Consider the following 23119-nt stretch of genomic DNA (forward strand, 5'->3'; position numbering starts at 1 on the left):
TGGTCTGGACACCTTTTCACTCACTGGTAGATAGGCATAGGGCTCAAGCCTATTCTCACTAAGTATTTTTTGAGGTGAGTGAAAACAGGCACTTGTCTTGTGCAACACTTTTAATGCTCTTAAATGTCATTGTATGAATTGTCTCGTAAACCACAGATTAAAAGCTTATTTTATGTAGGCTATACCAGTGAAGTTATTTCCTCCACAAGTACTGTTCTCATTTTGCTATTGAACCTTATTGTTAATGCTCCATTTGTTTTCTTTGTTTTAAAATGAAAGTAAACAATGAACAATAGATGTTCAAATGCAGCTGATCAGATAGGCCTACTGCTTGCATTTAATTGTTCAACTTTAACATGTTGTTGCATAGTACTTAGGTAAGTATGGTAGGCTACAGTATGGAGTTGAGCAGTGTTATTAGTCTACACAAAACTGAAGGGAACCTATAATAGTCCTAACTCCTAAATTCTAATTCCTCTTGTGTAATAACACAAATCACTCAACCCCATTACTATAAAACAGCATGGTACAAACACTATGTGTCACTACAAAGGTTTTACAAACTAATTACAAAGTTACTTCACAGATATAGGAGCAACATAATATAGGCCACAAACATACGTATATAATGTCCACACACAACTTTGTATTGCACAACTTTATATTGCAAGTTTATACTATGAATATGAAGTTTATCAAACCTAATCACACAGAGATGTGAGGTGTCTTACCAGTCCACCTAAACACGGCGAGATCATCCTCATCATGAACTCTGTTGTTGCTTGTAAGATCTGAGATTGTATCCCTGTACCGTCATTCACTCCAGCAGACCAATTATCTGACAGTCACTTTGGCACCAATGACTAGCCTTCTAATGAGATGATTCTTCACGTGTCTTTTATGTGTCACTTTAGAGAATAAAGAACACCTTGTAGAAAGGCCTGGTAGACAAACACAAAGGAAGTGTTTGTGTTGCTTGTACAACACTTTCAACCATTACCGTTGTAAAGGACCGGTTTACTGTATGTGAGTAAATTTAGAGTCTGGTTGAGTTTAATAAATATGGGTAATTGCGGCTGTGATGCAGGAGGTAGAGCCAGTGTCTAATGATTGCAAGGTCGGCAGATCAGCCGTTCGAACCCCGGCTGGCCACATGTTGAGGTCCTTGGGCAAGACACTGAACCCCAAATTGCTCTCAATGAGCGGGCCGGCGCCTTGCATGGTAGCTTGCTGCCATTGGTGTGTGAATGTGTGTGTGAATGAGAGGCCATTGTAAAGCGCTTTGGAATAAGGCACTATATAAGTCAGTCCATAATTCCATAAGTCCAACAAAAGTAAGATCAATGAACTCAACTCAAGTTATTCACCATAGATAGCCTACACTGTAAAAAAAATCCTTAGAATAACTGCAAAAGAGAGTTTCCAGCAGATTGCAGTAAAATGATGGTACAATACCGTAAATGCAAATGGAAACCTGTAAATACAAAGTGATGTCCAGTACTTTAATAGGGTTGATTCCTGTTAATTGAATGGTATTGACTAGGCCTGTAACAATTCCAAATTCTGCTGTACAATTAATTGTCTCAGAAATAATTGCAAATAACAATATAATTGTTTCACTGTTATGTGACTGAGATAATGTAATAACACAGCAACCTATGAAGTAAACCATGCCTCTTTATTATCATAAAGCATATTTTTGAACACACAATTTCACATGTCTCCTCATCAACAAAAAAGGGACTGTGGATCATCTAGTTATGTGTAGTTATGTGTTTTTAGCATGTTGCGATGTGCTTAACATGCAGAGCAGCTATCTAGCTAACGCAATGTTCTTTGTTGTTAGCCAGCTAGCTAGATAGCGTGTTGGAGCACAGTCAAGACTGCCATTAGACAACTTAATTGCCATTAGACAATTCTTTCATAATTGTTACAGGCCTAGTATTGACTCTTATTTCACGTATTTATTCACTTCAACGAGACAGCATAAACATTGAAATAATAGAAGATTCAATGGAATTTGACTGAACTGTACACATTGTGTACACATTTTCAACCTTATTATGACTCCCTACTGGGAAGTGGTCTTTATTTTGATTTAAAAAGTGATTTAAAATATCACTTTTTGATCTTGCTCCACCAACAGATGAATTGCTCAAAGGTATGGCTGTTCTTCTTAAAAAAAAAAAAAATGTTATAGTGTAGGCCAGTGGTTCTCAACCTGTTTGATTATTGTATCCCCAATCACATTTTGCTCTGCCCGAAATAGCCTCCTATGTTTGTTTTGCCATTTGCCTATGTTCATATGTAGGGGTGCCCTGATACTATTGGTTGTACTGGTTGTACAAATACCAACATAATCTAATTGCATTTTGACCCAGTTGCTGTGATAAAAACTATACATTTCTAATTCATTATGTTTTGCTGATTGGAAAGTCATAGGGTAGGTTTCTTAGACACAGATTAAACATGCCCATAGACTGAAAATCACCTTCAATTTTTCCATTGAAAGTGTGATTCAGTTTATTTTAGGACTTAGCTTAATTTGTCTCTGGGAAACCAGTCATGTGCACAACTGAGCAGTTCACCACCACAGTCATTCTGGCACATTATTTGGCAACATTAATACAGACCGAAATGTAATCCAGGATACAGCAGAACTGTGACATGTCTCTGAGCCTACACAGGGCGGCTGTGGCGCAGGAGGTAGAGCCAGCGTCTAATGATCGCAAGGTCGGCAGATCGGTGGTTTGAACCTCGTCTAGCCACATGTTGAGGTGTCCTTGGGCAAGACACTGAACCCCAAATTGCTCCCAATGAGCGGACTGGTGCCTTGCATGGTAGCTTGCCATCATTGGTGTGTGAATGGGTGAATGAGAGGCTATATAAGTCAGTCCATTTACCATTTTACCATTTACACCTGTCACTTGGATCTGGCCTGCATGAGCATTGCAGCCACATTCCACCCAGGTTGCATTTTGATCTGAATGTTAGGGCTTGTCTACATTTCTGTTATCTGGATATGATCATCAGATAACAGTCCGATCACAGTATGTGCGTCCATTCCTAGTATTAAGATTATAATGCGTCTCTTAACGGTCTCCCGTGCCCACATTGTGTACCCTTGCTGTATTTAATGGGCTGTATGCACCTTCGGTGGCCACATTGTGTCTAGACTGGATAGAAATCATAATACAGCGCAAGCTTGTCCACCTCGCAAGGTGGTCAGTCAGATCTACAAGCCACAATGCGAAGACAATGCGACTTTTGAGCACCTAGAAGACCTGTACAGTTGTGTGCTTTCATCCTTTTTGCATGCCAAAAGTCGAATTTATGTAACAAGTGTAGACAGAGCCTTATTGGATCTGTCTATCCCACTCCGGAGGTGGAGGGGCTTGCATTGTATTCTGATCTCTGATCTTTCTTCTACCGGTACTTTGTCTGATTGTTAAGCATAACAGGGCGACCAGAGATGTCGCCGTTTATGATTTCATTTGTTATTTGAGCATGCACTTTTGTACACGTTGGCCTATTGTCCAACTAATGTTCAATGAATGAGTGATCGAGAGATGTCATTGTTTATTGTTTATTATCTGTATGTTATTTAGGCTACATTAAGCTTTTTTTTTTTCATCAAAAAAGACCAGGCTATGTTCCAATGTTAATCTAATAGACCTAAAGCAGTGCGACCGGAGATGTTGCCATTAATATGAGTTTCTTGTGTGTGAACAATGCTTGGCATTGATTAATAAATGCAACAACCAAAAATCCAACAACTGAAATCCAAGTCTTATTATTTGAATATTGTGCAGGAAAATGACATTCAAATACAATGTGGCTAAAGGAGGCAGATATGGGACATCAAACAGGCAGGTGTAGACACTCATGTTCATGCTCAGAATGTATTCCAATCTTCTTGACAGTTGTAAAAAGGGCCATGTGATATAGAGCCATTGCTCTATTTCCTCCATCATACATTGTTGCCAAGTCAAATTTAATCCTGAGGTTATTGATTGTTGAAATGCTCTCCTTAGCTTTATATCAATTTCGTTCTTCACCATCCAAGTGTGCTTTAGGACTCTTTTTAAAAAGAGCAGAAATTCTTGCTATGAAGCTCCTGATTCGAAACTGGCTGACAACCCCCCCTCCTCCTCCCCCTCCTTTTTTTTCTCCTTTCTCTTTTTGATGAGCTGCTCTTTCCCAGTTAAGTGGATTATTACAGTAGGGATAATTCTTGTCACATGGCATTATTTGGATGAGGTGAATAATTGAAATTTGTGTCTGAAAGGATTTTATCTGGATGAGAGGAAGGGGACTGCTGGCAGGGGTTGGAGGGAGGCTGTGTGTGTGTGTGTGTGTGTGTGTGTGTGTGTGTGTGTGTGTGTGTGAGTGTGAGTGTGAGTGTGAGAGATCACGCTTGTTTATGTGTGAGTGTATATGTGCCTGTGTGTGTGTTCCCCCCTGTTGTGTGTGTGTGTGTGTGTGTGTGTGTGTGTGTGTGTGTGTGTGTGTGTGTGTGTGAATGCTTGCATTCGCACATATGCGTGCGTGTGCGTGCTTGTGAGCGTGCATGTGTGCATTCTGGAGTGTCAGGCTGTGGACACAGGTCATGTTAACAGGTTCTGACTCACCTCACCCTGATCAGTGGGGCCTGGCTCACCACGTGGCCTGGCTCTCCTCGGTAGCGAGGGCACCGGCTCGGGGGAAGCTAGTGCCAGGGCGAGACAACTGAGCAGGAACAGGTTTGGACCTGCAGTTTGTCCTCAGCAGGCTGCCACAGACAGAGAGAGCGCTCTTGCTCACTGGTGTACCAGTCAGTCACTCCCAGCCAATGCCTTTGCCTCTAGGGCTTTCCTTCCCATTCACTCCCTCCTATCTTCACCGTCTCTCTCGCCCCACTCAGTTTCCCCCCTCATTTATATGTGCACCCTCCCTGAATCTCTTTCTCTTTGCTTTCCAGTCTCCCATTCTCTTCATTTATATCTCTATTTCCCCTTCTCCTGGTTAGTTTATGTGCTCTCTTTCTCTCTATCTGTCTTCACCTGCACTATTCTCATCAGACAAACAGACATTATATTGTTTGTTAATCCTAACCAGAACCAGTCAATCTGGATATGTTTCACAAGGCATGCAGATTGTTTCTGTTCTTTCAGATCTCATCTGTGTGTGTGTGGGTTGAAGGGGCCATACATGGTCCTGTGGAAGTATTGGTGTGCATCTGGCCCTCAAATGGTAAATGGTAAATGGACTGACTTATATAGTGGCTTATTCCAAAACACTTTACAATGGCCTCTCATTCACCCATTCACACACACATTCACACACCAATGGTGGCAAGCTACCATACAAGGCGCCGGCCCGCTCATTGGGAGCAATTTGGGGTTAAGTGTCTTGCCCAAGGACACTTCAACATGTGGCCAGCCAGGGCTCGAACTGCCGATCTGCCAACCTTGCGATCATTAGACACCGGCTCTACCTCTTGCGCCACAGCCGCCCCCCAGACTGACTCAGCCCGCTGACTTTACTGTGTGTGTGAGTGTGTGTGAGTGTGTGTGAGTGTGTGAGTGTGTGTGTGAGTGTGTGTGTGTGTGTGTGTGTGTGTGTGTGAGTGTGTGTGTGTGTGTGTGTGTGTGTGTGTGTGTGTGTAAGAGAACACTCTTGTGTGTATGTGTGTGTGTGAGCTGTAGGTGTGTGAGATGTGGGTGTGTGAGCTGTGGGTGTATACTTGTCTGTGTACACCTCTGTGTACTGTGTGTGTGTGTGTGTGTGTGTGTGTGTGTGTGTGTGTGTGTGTGTGTTTAGGGGTAGGAGTTTGAAGTGCAGAGGGAGGAGGTAATGGGAGGGGGAAAGAATTGTTGTAAGGAGAACATCCCGGTCTCACAGCAACTTCAAAAGCTCCCCTTCCCCAGGATATTAAGCGACTGTGATGAAAAATTTAGCAAGCGTTAAATAAGGCGCTTTGAAGTGATCTGTTTTGGCTCAGCAGTCTCCGAATTTCCGTAGCCCCTCTGCTATCACCATCATGCCACCGAGGGAAAAAAAGAAGAAAAATGCACAAAGCCCAGGAGTTGGGGTCTGGCTGGCTGGCTTGCTGAGGAGATGCCAACATTAACAGTGCAGTCAGTGGCATGGGTCGGGTTTGCCGTGGATCCCTCTGAGCCTCTTTCTCTCTTCATTTTCCCCATTCCCCCCCATCTCTACTATCTTCCCCTGAGTCCTAGGCAGACATATGTTGCTCATATGTTAATTGAACAAACAGAATGTTGATTCCGCGGGGGTGTAAGTACGGCTCATGTAACACAATACTGATATCAGGAAGTCATGTGGTCCCCAGGAGCCTGACATTGACCTTTTTATGTACACAGTCAAGTGCTTTTATCTTTTCCTCCAATGGCCTTAGTATTATTAGTCAGAATCTCTACATTAAGGACTCCAAAACTAACCCTATGAGCATTTTACGATTAAGTTGCACACAGAATAGAATATCACAGTGTGAGAATCACAAATGTTTTGTATTATTGGACAGTTCTACTTTATAAAAAAAAGAGCAAAAAATTACAATGCACAGGACATCCCTCTGACTGATGTCAGATTAATCTTGAAGACTGACCATTATTTTCATTTTTAGGACTCTGTTACAACACACAAAATTAATTATTCTGACAGAGTACGAAATGGTAGCCCATAATGAATCCAGTTGGGCGCGCCTTATTCTGTCGGAAACTAGGCTGCAATTTAGTTTGTCAGGGGATCCTTCCTTGAGATGTTTCTTTTTTCCTCTTTGCTCATTACTTTAATTGTAATTGTAATCCTTTATTGGAGCTGTCTGCAGTAAAGGGAAGTTATGGTCGGAGCAGGGGCGGGAGCCACAGAGATATTTCATGATTATTGGAAAAGACGGTCACTAGGTGGCAGACTGTAGTTCAGCGTTACTGTAATTACCGGGTGGGGAGTGCTGAGCGAGAGACTAGTGTGTGAGACCATGCTGGGACTAGCTAGGTCTTCTACCTACTGAACACAGGGTTTGATACAGTGTTTGATACAGCCTATGTTCTAGAGGGCTACAAGGAAGTAGTTGTGCTATCTTATTTTTCAGGGCTCCTTTGCACATTGAAAGGAAAACACATTTTGAACAGCTCTTTCCAACTTCAAACATGTGGCACACAATATGTACCATTATGGTATACATGATTATACCATGGTGTTAGGCTTGTGAAAACTTATTTTTGTCCCAAATTTGTTGCAGAGATATTGTTGGCACACCTGTCTCATTGAGACCACCATTAGTTCTTGGTGAAATTGTCTCTTTGATCTGCTCTGTTTTTCAGAGTTGCTCTTGTTGTGCATCCTGTGCTGTGTTTGTGTCAGTGGTTAATGATACAGGAAAGGCCCACTGTTTTATTGTTGCTGTGTTGCACTTTTTTCTACCCACACCCTCCACCCCCTCTCTACTTGCCTCCTTAGAGGACTCTGTATGAATTCTCGCTGTCATGTCCAAGGACGAGTGGCGCAGGGTCAGCTAATTGCTTTTATGATTATGATTTCACGTCAGATTTATCGTGCGTGCTCGAAGCACATCTTCCAGGTCTGCCGACGCCGGCTTTTGAAAATGAGTTTACAGCTCCTGGCTTAGACTTCTTGTTTAAGTGCAGGTCACACTTTTTGACTCATTAGACCAGAATGGGAGGTGAATCACACAGGCTTTTCCTGTAAAAGCCATTTTCGTTGCCAGTAGTGCTCCCCTATCTGGCCACAGAAAAGCTCTTTTTCACTTGTCTTTTGAACATAAGAGAAATGTTGAGGTCATGATTGAGGGATGACACATACAAGCATTTTTGTTTTTTGTTTTTTTGGAAGTTTTTATGATCTTAAATCTCTCATCTTTATTTATGTGTGATGGGAAATAATATGTTTCTCCCTCACATGCCAAATTTGTGAGTTGACTTCTTTTTGATGTTGGTGATTTTTCTGATGGTTCCACCCTGGCCTTTGAAAAGGATGAGTAGAGATGAGTCCAACCCAAATGTTATTATTTTGTGGTTTTGCCTTATGTGTTCGGCTGAACTAGATCTGTGTTGCCAATTCCCTTGAGGCGAGCAACACTGAGTCGTTTCTCTTTTCTTTAAACGTTTAACATTTTTAAACGGCGGAAATCACAAACTTTACCACAATGTGGACCAAAATGTTAAAAAGTAGCCGTAGTGTTGTATGCATTGATACAATGTTTTATTTTGACTCCTGGGACTTCTTTGTTGTTGTTATAGTTTGACCTTACTCTGACCCTCTTAGCCAAGCTACAGTGTGAGTAGTATTTTTTTTTCTCTCTTTTGAATATGGCTCTTAATGTTGCTACTTTTAAGGAAAGTTCATGCTGGAGACATATCTGAAGTGTATGATTACAGAAAATTCTATGAACTTTAATGAGTACTTTATTTGGAGACATTTTAATCTTAGCAAATATGCTAATGTGAAAAACATGGTAACAGAGCTATAATTTCCAATTTTTACCATAATTTAGTGAACTGTCATTCTATGTTTACTTAACAGATGATAGAAATATGACACCAATGTTAATTACAGTGTAGTTATTTTTTTCTGTGTGCTTGGGAAAGAATCCTCATTGAGTTGCGATTTTGCTCACTGCTGTTCCACTTTGTAATTACCTCGGCTTGATTTACCGTTTTCTTCACATTTATGTGCATAAACTGAGACAGAAGGAAACTTGGTCTGAGAGTGGCTTGCCTCCTCACAGCGAGACTGGAAATCTCCAGATGAATCAGAGATGTCTACGCTGTCAAGACTGCTCACATCCTTCTCAGCCTCCAATGTCACTTTCAAGGCATAATTACACAAGTTGTGTTGATTAGTATGAGAAGCAATTACACCGGCTTTCCGCCCGCAAATGGGGGATGTGATGGCTCTTGATTGACAGGAAGCATCCTGGCTTTAATAAGTAAATGACTATGGTAATTCAGGTACTGAGACCCTTTGATTTGTCAGCATCTTTTTTCATTTTGGCGATGTCCTCTGATTTTAATGAACAGGAGTCTGATTGAAGCCCTCTCCGTCTTTCTCATTTCTCTGACCTGAAAAAGCGGTTGTCAGTTGGAAGGCCCATGTTGCTTTCCAGGCCTTTCTCAATGTCCCTCGGCTGATGCTGAATTCTCTGTTCAGTTCGGTGATCAAGTGTAAAAAAACATAATCTTGGCACTTAGTGGAAAGCTGTTTTTCTACTGGTCTGTAGCTTTCCGTGCTTTCAGAACTGTGGATATCAGAGACAATTATTAGTAATTGACACTTTGGGGAATGTTTTTTTAATCTGGCTTCCCTGTATGTTATTAGCTGGTAATTTGACTGCAAGCTCCCCTGCAGCGCCAGATTATTTATTTTTTTAAATGTTGGGATTCCCTCAGTGCATTTGTAACTACACTTCTGAAATGCTGCTCAATGTAATTATGTAACATAATACTGCCTCACAGGCTAGTGGATGTTAGTTTGAAGAATATAAGGCCTAGTTATGGATAAAGAGAAAAAGGCCTATAGGTTTTAACACCTTGGTTAACGCCCCACATGTATAACCTATATTATGCTGTCAAGACTGAATATGTTGTAGTGGCTAACAGTCCTATTGTAAATTGTAACCTAGATTCCGAAAAAAGTAAAATGTTTAGTTTGAAGTTTTCCATCATGAAAATATGTATTAAAGAGAAACAGTACTGATTCTATGATTAGCTAAAATGCTAATTTTGGGGGTTGATCATTTTCATGTAAGCCGAAAGCACTTAACATATGTAACATGGAATACAGTGCAGCTTTCCAGCCTAATTCCTCTTTCAAGTTATTGAAGCATTTAAAATAATTACATTTTAGGGGAAATGTCGCTTTAACGCCGTATAGGACTTCTTTCTTCGGGGCAGCTTCTAAAAGTCAGATGATATTTACAATGTCTTCGGAGAGACCAATCAATCACATTTATTTGTGTAGAGCTTTTTACAAAGACAATTGTCTGAAAGTGCTTTACAACAAGAAGAATACAAAGAACCTTAGTGTAGCATAATGCCCAGACTCTGTTCATACTAGTAAACCCCCTACAGACCCATACTGTACATGTGCTGCATAAATATAATAAAATAATTTGCACTTTCACTCACTACCCCTGCTATAATTTATATGGATTGAATGAGTGCTGCATTGTGGAAAAGCATGAGTGGACCAAACGCTCGTTTGTCACCTCTAATAAATGTTGGAATGTAAATTATGAAGTTATGCTTCAGATGTAAATGCACTTTATTTCAGTCCCTTAATGCAAAGACCCCACTCCAATACATTAAGACGAGGGTGGGAGGAGGGGGGATCTAACTTAGAATTCTGACTGTTTTCACAATCAATAATAAACACAAAAGACTGTAGATGGGGGACATTATAACATATCTGGAGTCGGGTTCATAAATTATTGCTTGAAAGCAGGCTTGTACACCAAAAATGTAAATACATTAATGTTATTAATAATGTAGTGACTAATAGTTCTATCAAGACTGTAATAGCAGTTTAATGGAATATGACAGCAAGAATGTATTACACTTCTTACATTTAGATGGGACCTCACAGGACATTTATCAGGGATTTCTGAAACATATTTTTTATTTTTATTTTGTTAAGCTAATTGCTTCTTTTCCCCCCAATGTCTTCTCTGAGAGAGGGAAAAAAACTGTAATGGATATTAATTAATACGTGTCACTTTTCTTGGTTTGATGAAAAATAATGAAACAAAACCGCTAATGGGATTTTCAAGTTTCTCAGTGTGTGGTGCCCTGAGATTATGGCTTTATCAGGGCAATCAGAAAAAATATACTACAGTACTCTATGAGCAGGGGTATAAGTAGATATGAAGATCTGTGTTTTACTGAATCCTACTAAATAGAATACTTTCATGTTTTACCTCAATTAGCCTAACATGGTTATAAGCATCTTCACGTTTAGAAAGTTTGAATTTCAACAAAATTTGCTTTTTTTTTGTTGGGGAAGGGATGTTCTCACTTTCCCCAACATCAGAGAGACTACTGGAGTTACAGTGTATGTATTCAGCTTATGTCAGACAGCCAGTGAATAGACATGCTGTCTAAAAAACAATCTTGACTTAGATCTATGTTATTCTGGAGTTATTTAAACTACATCCTTCTTCTGTTCCATCAAAATTTACCATTCACCTGACTTTTCCACACTTTTGGGTCAGGGTTAGGGTCTCTTGAGAGACTCCTGCCAGGAGTTTTCTGTGCCCACAGGCAGTCTGTTGGGAAAGAACAGTGTTAACAGCTGTCATTGAGGTGTGGCACAAGTGCAGACCAGCAGAAACGGCTTGGCACATACAAAAAAACACCTATTGCTCAAGCCACTGGCACGACTGGGAATTATCAAACACCTGGACTGGCTCCCCTCCCTAGCTAAGGCACCCAGATGGCACCCAGTCTTATTCTTAAAGGTGTGATTGACAGAAAGACTACATTTGTTTTCCATTGTACCTCTCCTGTCATCACAACTTACAACTGAGTTAAAAGGGTATGAAACTGGAACTGTAGTGAGCAGTGAGACAATGAGACATTAGAAAGTGGAAGGTTTTCAGGGTTTTGGCAAAATTGTACTTTGGCCTCTTGAGATAATCATATCTGCAAGAGCCTCAAAAGGTCCTTTACTCAATGTTTGTTGCTTCTAAATGCTGCTCTAAAGTCAGTTCATTCTGACCTCTAATGAGGGTAGGTTGATCCTGGAAAATCCCATAGATAGATAGATGGATATCCAGTATAATTCAGTTCTGTTGAGTATGAGGGATGGGTTTCACTATAAGCATAACATATCTCAACCTTTTATGTTTGTAGCAACATTGACAAAGCAAAACATTGGTAGTGACTTTTGATCATGAATACCACTACAAGCATGTGTTTTGTGTCCATCCATATGTATCATGGTTAGCTATATGTTGTCTCCCACTGGCCCAACAAGATCCTGTTTCCGTATAATTTATTATTGTTACAATCACTCTCCCCCCCTTGTCTGTTCTTACCTATTTCTGTGTGACTCTGTCTTACTTTTTAGCCTTCACCCTCCTGCGGAAAGTGGTTTTAGGTATCAGGGGGGTAAGAAAAGGGGAAGTGAAGTGGAGTTCATCAAATGCTCGTGCTTTTGAAATGCGTAGAGTGGCATTGTCATGTGTTTTTATGTGTCAAGGTCGACAGAAAATGTCAGAACAGGTGCGCGTCTGCCTCTGAGCGGCTTGCCAACTCAGCCCCTTCACTGTAACATGCCACCAGTGTGACATTAGAGTGGCTAGCTGGGCTGTCTGCTTGCCTCATAATGTTGAGGGGCCCCATGAAATCAGAACATGTACAGTAGTTTCACCAACACTGTGTGCTTATGCGTGTGTGTGTGTGTGTGTGTGTGTGTCGCACGTGCGCATGTGTTGTGAAGTTCATTGAGGGTGACCAATGACCCTTTACCTTTGACCTGGGCACTACTGTTTGAATACATTATATCCTTACCCAATATTTACCAAACCAAACTTTTATCTATTTTGGATGCTTAGATTTAAGATTTAAGAAATGTAATTTATTATTGTATAATGTGATTTTATGTATTTTCTGCTGATATAAGCTGAATATTAAGCTGAATTTCAGTTCAAGTTGACGGCTACATCCATAAAGAAGCAATACAGCTCAGATTGTTTTCACTGTGTTTGAAAGAGTTGGGTCGCACTAGTCTATAGGCCTACATGCTTTAGGTATGTAGTAAAACCAGAACCTTTAGATTGAATGGAAAGAAACCTGCGTGGGTGTGTGGCAGTGAAGTCACAGCAATAGAAGGCATTGCCACATGTATATTGAACTTTTTACTCAACAAATTCTAACTAATTTTACTGTAATATTTTAGCTTTTTGAAGATAACCTTTCTGAATTAAATCACACTATGGCTAAAATCACCTCTGCTTTGATCTGTAGTGTAGACTGCGGGTTATTTACTTTTTAACTGTCACAAATTATAGGCTAATTCTTCCAGGCCTTTCACTCATGTAATGCCCAATTTATCCTGAGTGAGAAGTGAGACCTAACTATGACCCTGATTATTGTTTTTCTCAGATGCTGTCAACATCGCAATGTTTGCTTCCCTAATCCTACGCTTGAGGTTAGACACTGGCAGTTGAGAAGCCTCCAACATTTTTTCCTCTGTGTCAGTTTGATTGGGAACAGACTTAGCCTGCTCAAGACTGCTCAGAGTGCATGGCTCCAACCGAGGTCTACTGCCTTTAGTTTCCCCCAGATCATGTGGCCAGGGTTTTTCGACTGAGTACCTCTTAAAAATTTGAGGCCCATTGTCTTGACTTCTGCTTAACTGCTTTTGACAGTACTATATGAGAGACTGGGCCTCGGGTAAGCTGTCAAGGCCTCCCCCCACTCTGTGTTTTACTACTTTTGACCAGTAGATGGTGATGTTAACCTTCCCTGGCTCAGCGCAAAGGCATTGGTACTTTTGGCTCCCCATTATTCTTCCTCTGTGGCGCTCACTGAGGGAAAAAAAGGGGTCTCACCCTGCGTGGAGGGTCATGCCACCAATTCCTAGCCCCTTTTGAAGACCGTGAAATTGTTGATCCAAGACGCGCGATTAGTATGTTGGGTTATTGACTCGAGAGGGAGATGCTGGATTATAATGTCAGCGGAATGTCACAATCTGTCCGGCGTGTCTTTGTGGGCATCCCTTGTCCTAGTGTCATGATGCACTCAGAAGGAATCATTTGATCAATAGCAGGACATCTCTTTGTCGATTGCCCCTCTATTGAATGTTGATTAGCAATGTTGGCAGGGTTGGCTACAGTATTCCAAACTAATGCCAACTTCCTGCATCTTAAGCATTGCACCCTTCTTTATGTGTATGTCTATCACATGCCTCCCACAAGTGTGTGTGTGTGTGTGTGTGTGTGTGTGTGTGTGTGTGTGTGTGTGTGTGTGCGTGCGTGCGTGCGTGCGTGCGTGCGTGCGTGCGTGCGTGCGTGCGTGCGTGCGTGCGTGCGTGCGTGCGTGCGTGCGTGCGTGCGTGTGTGTGTGTGTGTTTGTTTGTTTCAGGTTGGGGGGATGGCTGACGGATGGGGATAGGCTTGTCACTGTTAGTTGCATGTGACAGGGTGGCTCTTCTCCTGCCGCCACAACACAACTTCTGTGGTGCGTCGCTTTGACACAAGCTCCACATTGTTTGCCACTGGTGCCGTTTGCATTTTGCCTCAATCAACTAATTGGATGCGAAGGGTTATAGTTATTTGATGATATGAAGGACAAGATACTGAACAGTGCCAATTTAGGAATACCTTTGTCTTTACTTGCAAGATGTGGACTGTAAGCAAGTATTTTGTTTTGTTGTCTCTACATTTGGAATGTTATTATTTCTTTTTACACAATTGTGTACTATTCACTTTGCCTATGCAATAATCATGTTATCATTAATCATGTAATTTCCTTATACAAATAGGCTACACTACACTCTGCCACTTCTCTCCAGTTTCTTGTTAATTCAGTTTTATAAAGTGTGTATTAGGTTTGTCCTTTGTCTGTATGCACATTATTGTTGCATTGTTTTTGGTTTTTAGCCTGCAAGCACCAGGCTATACATTTTTAAAACCTTAATCATTATTGTGGCAACATGTGTGTTTGTGTTTAAGTGTCTTTGTGTTCGGCAATGCTCATTCCCAGTACTAAAAAGACACGTGGAGTTGCTTGTCACAGAATGTCATCATTGACTGTAAAAGTAAAAAAAAATAAAGCTTCAAATTACAGGAAAGAGGCACTGCATTAAAGAACAAAGGAGATCGATGGCAGTACATTACATTTTATGCGATTGAAAAAAACAACAACTAATTAAAATTGATTACTCCTGCTTTGTAAAAGTGTTTCTGAATTAAATTATTGTATGAAAACATTTTGACCAATTGAGGAGCTGAGGAAGTATCCATTACTGGATTGCTGCTGAGAAGGGCTGGAATGTTTGTGGTGGCTGAGTAGTTTGTTGTGCTCCGCCGCTGCTCTTTTTCTCTTGCTAAAGTGCCACAGTTTAATCTCTGATGACCCTTATCTCTCAAAGCGGCCTTGGCCTCCTTGTTTAGCCCTTTTACCTGAATTAAAAGGAATTTGTGGGAGATATCTGCCAGTCTTTTGGCCAAAGTGAGTGAAAGTGAAGTGTCACTGATGGTGGCACTGGTCTTTAGTCATAGGGTTTCACCAGGCCCTATGGGGGATGTCCTTATCTTAACAGTCATCTGTCTCAGTGTCCCAGGGCTGCCCCTGCCCTACAGTATGAGGTCTTCAACAAAAGCATTTTTAAGACATAGGCCTAAATATTAATACCTCTCTTTCTTTCTTTTTTCATAGATTGATTATATAATTTGACACGACTCTAGATTTTAGAGGAATATACTGTACTTTTTATTTTATTTTGAGGGGCTGTAGACCTAATGCAAGGTTGTGAACTCTGCTTTAGATTTCTTCACATATTTATAGCATACCCTTCTAACAGAAAGTTAATCATGTTGATTGTCTCATGTTGATCATGTTGTGTCATGTTGATTGACTCATTGAGCACTTTATTAGGAACACATGTACACCTTCTCATTCATTCAGGTAGTGTGATGGTGTGGGGAATGTTTTCTTGGCACACTTTGGGCCCATTAATACCAATCAATCATCGCTTGAATGCACAGCCTATTTGAGTATTGTTGCTGTCCATGGGCATCCCTTCTTGGCCACAATGTACCCATCTTCTAATGGCTACTTCCAGCATGATAATGCACCATGTCACAAAGCAAAAGTCATCTCAAACTTGTTTCATGAACATGACAATGACAACATGACAACATGACAGTGTTCTTCAGTGGCCTTCCCAGTCACCGGATCTGAATCCAGTAGATCACCTTTAGGATGTGGTAGAATGGGAGATTCACAGCTTGAAAGTGCACCTGAAAAAAAAGTTTCAACATCTTGTGGAATCAATGCCAGTAAGAATTTAGGCTGTTTTGAGAGCAAAAGGAGGACCTACCCAGTATTTGTACAGTGTTCCTCATAGAAGCTCAATCAGACTAACATATTATCGTTTTAGTTTTTTTTTTGCTCTACAAATTCTTCAACAGATGGTTAATTGATGGAAAATGTAATACATAATACACCTTACCTTTTCAGTAAAGAAAAGTAAGAAACTTGAACAAGCATTACAAGGACAAGAAAGATTATTTCTAGAATAAGAGGAGCACTAAGATCATTTATGCTGATATGACATCTGTATCATGATGGACAGCTTGATGGGGTCCCAACCAGATCAGGCCTCACATATGTGTCCCAACCTGCAAAGATCCACAACTGTTCCGTGTGTTTGTGATAGGGAAATGCTTATGAAAGGGAGGTTTGGTTTGAACATGCGCTGGTCGCAAAACAAACCCTAACCCTAACCCTAACCCAACCCCCTTTAAAATGTTCATGTGCTGCTAATGTCATGTTTGTAGCCTTGCCCATGGGGCTATCGTTGTCACACATGCAGCACTGTCTGTTATTTTTAAACCCTTGCTAACCAAGCATCAATTAAGTTTTCCATGGGCTTTTCTATGCTTGGAAACGTTCACTCTGACCTTTTAATTTCCAAAATTAGGATCATTCAATACAGATTAACCACATTTGGAGACACTAAACCTTGGAAAACCAACCCACACTACCTCTGAGCATCTTAACAGATGCACAATCAAGGCAATATTAGGCCTAAATGTTGTCATTAGCAGAGGAATGTGTTTGTTACACATCTGAACAGTATTACCATCTTATCAGATTTTACTCATATAAGATCAAGTTACACTCAGGGTGCTTCGGGTATCTCCAATAATCTGGATTTCACCAACAGTAAAACAAACAAAGTGAACACAAAACAGCAGTAGATATGAACAAAAATCACAGGTCCAATTTGAATGTTCTTCTCAGCATTGCAATTTGCCCGATAAACTCATGGTCCTGTTTGGTGTAGATGGAGCTCCGTTGAAGATGTGCACATTGGCTCTGTTTCACCACACTTCTCCATGTCTTCCATGGTCACTGATCTCACATACAGTAGCTGGTCCCATGAGGCCTCGCTTCCTTTGGTAAAGGTCACATTAGGCAGGAAAGATGTCACAATTAGAAAGGCATTTAAAGATGTACTTTAAAAAAGATTAAAAAGTGCTGTTAGGTACATCAACCAGATATGTGAGAGAAGGAAATAGTTTAATTAGGTTACAACCTCATTCCTTTTTGCAGGGTTCTGGTATTCAAAAGACAACAACTGTCCCTGTTAGCGAATCACCCATGAAAGCCACTTATTAATATAAAGCTTCTTCTCTTCTTTTTTTTCATTTTTTCTTCTCAGTACAAACTATTGTTTGGGGGAAATATGAGACCGACCTAACACAATTTTGTCCATGTCTATTAGGCTGTTATTATATCAGGGGTGCCTCCACAAATGTACAGGGCAATTTGAAATGAATTGATTCACACTGAGACTGAATCCTATACTTGCTAATGATTTCCTCTTAGGCCCTCCATTGTTGCTTGCCCTGGCTTCTAGTTTTCCTGTCCTCTTTCAAAGTGTGTTCATTATTGCAGACAAATTTATACACTTACCTTTTGTAGAACATATGAGTTGGATTAGAGAGTTTAAATAAAGCAAATTAACTTATATTGAATAATAGGATTGCTCCTTGCATCTTTCTTGGTTTTTCCATCTGAAGTAGAGTTTATTAGAGGGAGTTTAGACCTAGGGGCAGTTAAAGGTTTACTATGCAGAGACAAGCCAAAATGCCCAAAACCGATCTCTGAAAAGCAAGCCCATGGTGTTTTACAATAATTATATTAGGTGCCAGTTTAACAGCCTTGTCCTTGAACTCATTTTTAAAAAATCTAAACAGTCCATGTCTTGAATTACACCTAGTGTGACTGATGATCCTCAATATGAACTATGAACATTTGCTTGATAACAATAGAAATGCTATTTTTTATGTCTTTGAGCTGAGTGGCCTTTGAACTAATTTAAATCTTTAAAAAATGGAGACCAAAATATTTTGTCTGGTTCTCACCTTACATTATGCTGTCCCTACACCTGTGTAGTATCTATGTAATTACTTCAGGAACAACATTGTATTAACTAGCTTTTTAGTTATTACACAAGTGGAGTATAAGGACTGATGTATATTCCAGTTATGTGCGTACACCAACAGCTTTAAGGCATATAGGTACTATACCATACTTTAATAAAGTGTTGTCACGAGTGATTGCAATTACTACACAGGTACATGTACAGTATAGAGTAAGCTGAATGCAAAGTGTTACCAATTGCATAGTGTTTGCTTTATCTATATCTTTATCTAACGTTTTGGTCCCATATGTTATGATGCAGACATACTGTAGGCCAAAAGAGACCCAGATTTCTGTTGAGCCTTCATCAGCTTTTGTGAAAGTGCCTTTTTCTCTTGAAAAACAAAAGTGAAATGAAGACTCTTAAAACCCCAGTTGACTGATAGTCACTCAGGAAATCTTGTTCAGTATGGTGGTTGCGTGGCAGCTTTTCTAAGCAAAACCATCCCTTTTATGTTTTATTGTTCAATTTTGTTTTACAGTTCATAATATACTGTTAAACATCAAAAACTCTCACCAGCAAAAAGGAAATTACTAAATGAAAACGTGCAGTACCCTCTCAGCCTCTCAGCAATTTTAACCAACCAGTATTCAGAAATTGATCTGATAGTATTACGTTGGTGAGTTTCCATCAGGTTAATACCCATCTTTTAGTTCAGTGCTGTTGCTAGTTATATGAAAAAAAACGTTTTAGTCGTTACATGACTTTCTCAAGGCGTCCAACCTTGCGGTTCGAACTTAATGACATTTCCTAGGCATCTCTCACAACTCTAAGGTAGAAATTCAGGTAGACATTTTGAGACAAGTGCATCGTTAAATCTGGGTCCAATTCAAACTTAATAATGATCCTGTAATCGTGTCCGCTCATCAACTTCACTCTCTTAAAGCGCATTGGTTAATGTTCATCTCTTCCTATGATTGAGTTTTCGTCTCTTTTTCGCCTGTACCTGACACTTTATTGGTTATCTCATTTGTAAAGATTATTGGTCAGAACATGGAGCACTTTGGTGCATTAGCAATTTTAGCTTTACAAGAAGCATCAGAAAATAATTGCCATACTAACCATAAGGTATTTACCGGTATTCAGAAAGGCAAGACACGCCCACCATTTTAATTTGAGTTGATATTTATCCTGCCAAACCAAATGTGCCTTGTACTAACATACAGCTCACCCCCTTAAAAGCCCAATTGTGTGCTACCCTACACTATAACAGGGATGATCTATAAGTCAATAACAAGACAAGACTGAAATCTGTGCAATGTGGTTATAATTGATTCAGATGTCTGGGTGGAACTTGTGCAAAGCAGCTATGTCATCTGCTAAGAACTGCACTTTTCCACTCCCTGAAGATTCACTGCTACATGTTTACTCAAATGGACATTTGCCTTATTAGTTTGCAAGCTGATCTAGTTTAGATTTTTATTGACGTCACACTTGATGATCCGATTTTTTGTTAAAATTACAAAATTGATTCTTGAATCTATTACTAGTGTTGCATATTTCTCCACTATTTACCTCTCATGTTGTTAGTAATGCAAATTAATACTATCATTAAGTTCTTTATGAAACATTGTAACCATTTATTTTTTGTTTTCAATCTTTGTCCTTTTCACTTTCACTTAATCATCAGCAAATAATTTCTCAAAATCCCAAAAGCAGAATATATTTTCATCATGTTATCAACAGATATTTTTTCCTGTGTTTTTACAGTATCTGTTCTCCTCGAACATCAGTTGGGGGTTCACCATGCAAATGGTTTAATCTGCTTGTCACAATGAAGGTTCCGGGTGACTGACTTTAATAAGACTTCAGCATATAGAGATCCAGGAATTTGCACACCCCTTGTGTAACCCCTTATGTACACCAAAGGTCATGCTAATGTCATGGTGACTCCATAGAATTGTGTCCCTAAATATTTTATTAGATGTCTATACCTTTGATAAAATGATGCAATTTTTGCTTTTTAAAACCCAGTACTCTATTTTAAAATATGTTTTTGTGACATACTATTATGTACATCATTTAATTGTTCAAAACAAGTAACTTCATCTTGAAAGATTGCCCAAACTCTCTTGTATACAATTAAGATCTGTATCACCAAGTTGGAATGGAATTTAAGGAGCAAAATGTTACATTTTGAAGGGATGCGTGCTTTCTTTACTCCCCATCTACTGCAGTATATTTTGTCACATGAGAATGATATGGCTCTTAAGACTGGCTTCATTGCCATACCTGCACCTTAGATGAGTTTGAAAATGTAATTCTTTTGGATTGAAACAGGTCTTTAGTATATGCAATGCATTACCCAAAACGAATTACCCACTGGCAGTGTGCTCAATCACTTTTTCTTTCAACACTCAAAGAAAAAGAAGAGTAATCAAAACCTTTTAACCTATTAGAGGGATGACTTTTACAATTGAATCACAGGGACCACAGGTGCGATAACAAGTCATCCAAGCCCTCCCTCCCTTCCAGTGTGTGTTTCTCCATTCTCCATGTTATTTCATGTTTATCTATTTTAGGAGGCACCACTTCATGGCGCCCACTTCAAATTTATGTTTTAATGGCATTTGAGGATCTTTTTTTCAAATTCTTGGAAAAGCATACTTGAGTGGAAAATTAAGGTGCATCTCGAAGGAAAACATAATAGAATCGATGACCGCTGTGCACTTAAAACTACCGATGTTCTGATGCTATTTAACGTTCTAGTGCATTAACGTCTCAAGTCATTACAACCTTCAGGCTGTGTGATTTGATCATGGTTCGTTTTTAACTGGAAGAATTACAGAAGTTTTCAGCCTCGGATTCTTAAGTTATTAGATACAAATGATCACCTCGGCATTAAGTATAGATTTTCTTCCCCTGCGCACTTAAGGCTGGAAGTTTGTCTTTAAGAGGGTAATAGCAAATTAAGCTCCATACTCCATTTGTCCGGCACTCTTTGATGGGCTAATTTTATAACTGCTGATTTGGTCATTCCCCAGATTTATCTGGAAGGTGGTCAGGTGGTCTTTTTACTCACTGCAGGGGAAGTTCTCAGAAGTAACTTTCAAATCAAATTCATTGATGTTAAAGGCCTACATCTGGGTTTTAACAAATCTACCTCTTATGTCTAGACTGATGCTCTATGCATTACGCTGTGCAGTATGATGCATACTTATCATATTTCCTTTTTATTTTGAATGACATCTATATTTTTGGTCTTTTACAGATTGCCACAGCTGTGAAATTTTTACACAACCAGAAAGTCCGTCAAAGTCCGTTGGCAACCAGAAAAGCTTTCCTGAAGAAAAAAGGTGAGGGATTTGAGTCATTTTTTTATGTTAACACTGGCTCAGAGTTATAACTGCTGTAACACTGTAAGTGTTCAGGACAGTCTCTCAAATATTTAATCGTTGAGTAATATTATAGCAGTCTAGTAACATTTATTTATGGAACAACCTAATCGTCCCAACCAGGGCCAGTCTATCCATTTTATATCCAATATGCATATGTTCACATAATCCATTTTAGGTTGTTTCTGATGTAGCAGACGCTCCCTGATACACTTTGGTCAGGGATGCTTATCCAATGTTATTTCTTTGTTAGGTGGGGGGTTTAGCTTCTGGTGGTCAGAGGTCGGGGCCATAGCTCTTTGCCCTGGGGGGTCGGATAGGGGTCGATTTGGCAGTAGAGTGCATGATTCAAGCTCAGTGGATAAATGACCCACCAGTTGGGGAGCTTCTTTAGGTTCAGGAAAATGTATATTGACCTCTTGCACTTTCATTGGAATTGTCAATGATATTACCTTCCTGCATTTTAAGCCTTTTACTTAATTTAGCTGTTATCATAAATATGAGTCACACCATTGGAAAGTTGATTTAGGTAGGGAGAAAGAATCAGTTTGTTGTGTCATCAGTTTCTTTGTACAATATGTGCAATATATGATTGTATACCTCCTCCAAATGGCATCAGACATTTCATTATAGCCTTCTCAAAGCACACTAGAGACAATGTATAGGTTTAGTTTAGGTTTGCTTTTCCCCTATATGCTATTGGTGAGCACAGGACATTAGCTGTTCCTAGGATCATCTTGGGTTGTTCTACCACTGATTAGTGCTTTTATGAAACATTTTCTTTCAATTCCTTGTGAAAACAGTTGTGTTCTTGGGGGACTAATTCATGGTAAGAGCTCAGGGATTTGGCTTCTATCATTAGAGCATGAAGCAGTGAAAAGTGAGCCTAAAAGCTCCATGACTAGAGGAGGTAACCTGAGACCAAATCCATTGTTACCGGCTGCTACTACACACATCAACGGGCACTATAATGACTCATATCTTTTGAAATGCCCTTGCCTTTGTGTATCGCTCATTAGCCACTACTAAGGTTTGGTCTTAATCCAATGTTATTTATCACACACTCAATGAGAATAATGCATCAACGTCTGTCGTTCTTTGATATCATTTTTGTTTGATGCTCATGTCATTGAGTTACTTTTTTTAAGGTACAGGTACACTCCTAAAATGTATTGAAATGTTTCCATCTGAAGGCACTTTAAGTACATTAAATATTTATATGCCATATAAAGCAGGTTTATTTTGGACAGTCAATTAGGGTAGCCCTAAAAATGATATTATTATAAGTCCTCATCAAATGGAAAAGTAACATTGATCCAAATGAGAGAGAAGTGGGAAATACCTACAGTAGTTCAAAACATTGCTGGCACTTTTGATTTTGATGAATAGAAACAGTTTCCCAGACCCAGTTCACCTACGTTCTTTTTGATGCCTCGGTTATCTGCATGCAGCTCTGGTTTACTCCATCTTGTCACCATTACCCAAAGCTATTTATCAGGAGTTTACTATATTACTAAGTAGCTGTCAGTTGGTCTGTGGTCTTGTTCCCTGTGACCATAATGTTTATTGAACCAAGAGTTTGTTTTTTGATTCCTTTGCCCACA

General features: G+C 39.8%; 1 protein-coding gene across 1 annotated transcript in view; it reads left to right on the forward strand.

Annotated features, from left to right (window-relative positions):
* Nucleotides 1–23119, forward strand: part of pex14 (peroxisomal biogenesis factor 14) — a 60135-nt gene that overhangs the window by 3678 nt on the left and 33338 nt on the right. The window contains exon 3 of the mRNA XM_080534073.1: nucleotides 21392–21476. Coding sequence (XP_080390199.1) covers nucleotides 21392–21476 — 85 coding nt within the window. The remainder of the gene's footprint in view (nucleotides 1–21391; nucleotides 21477–23119) is intronic.

This window comes from Nansenia antarctica (genome assembly GCF_963989245.1).
Source record: "Nansenia antarctica genome assembly, chromosome: 6".
In the NCBI taxonomy this organism is placed as follows: Eukaryota; Metazoa; Chordata; class Actinopteri; order Argentiniformes; family Microstomatidae; genus Nansenia; species Nansenia antarctica.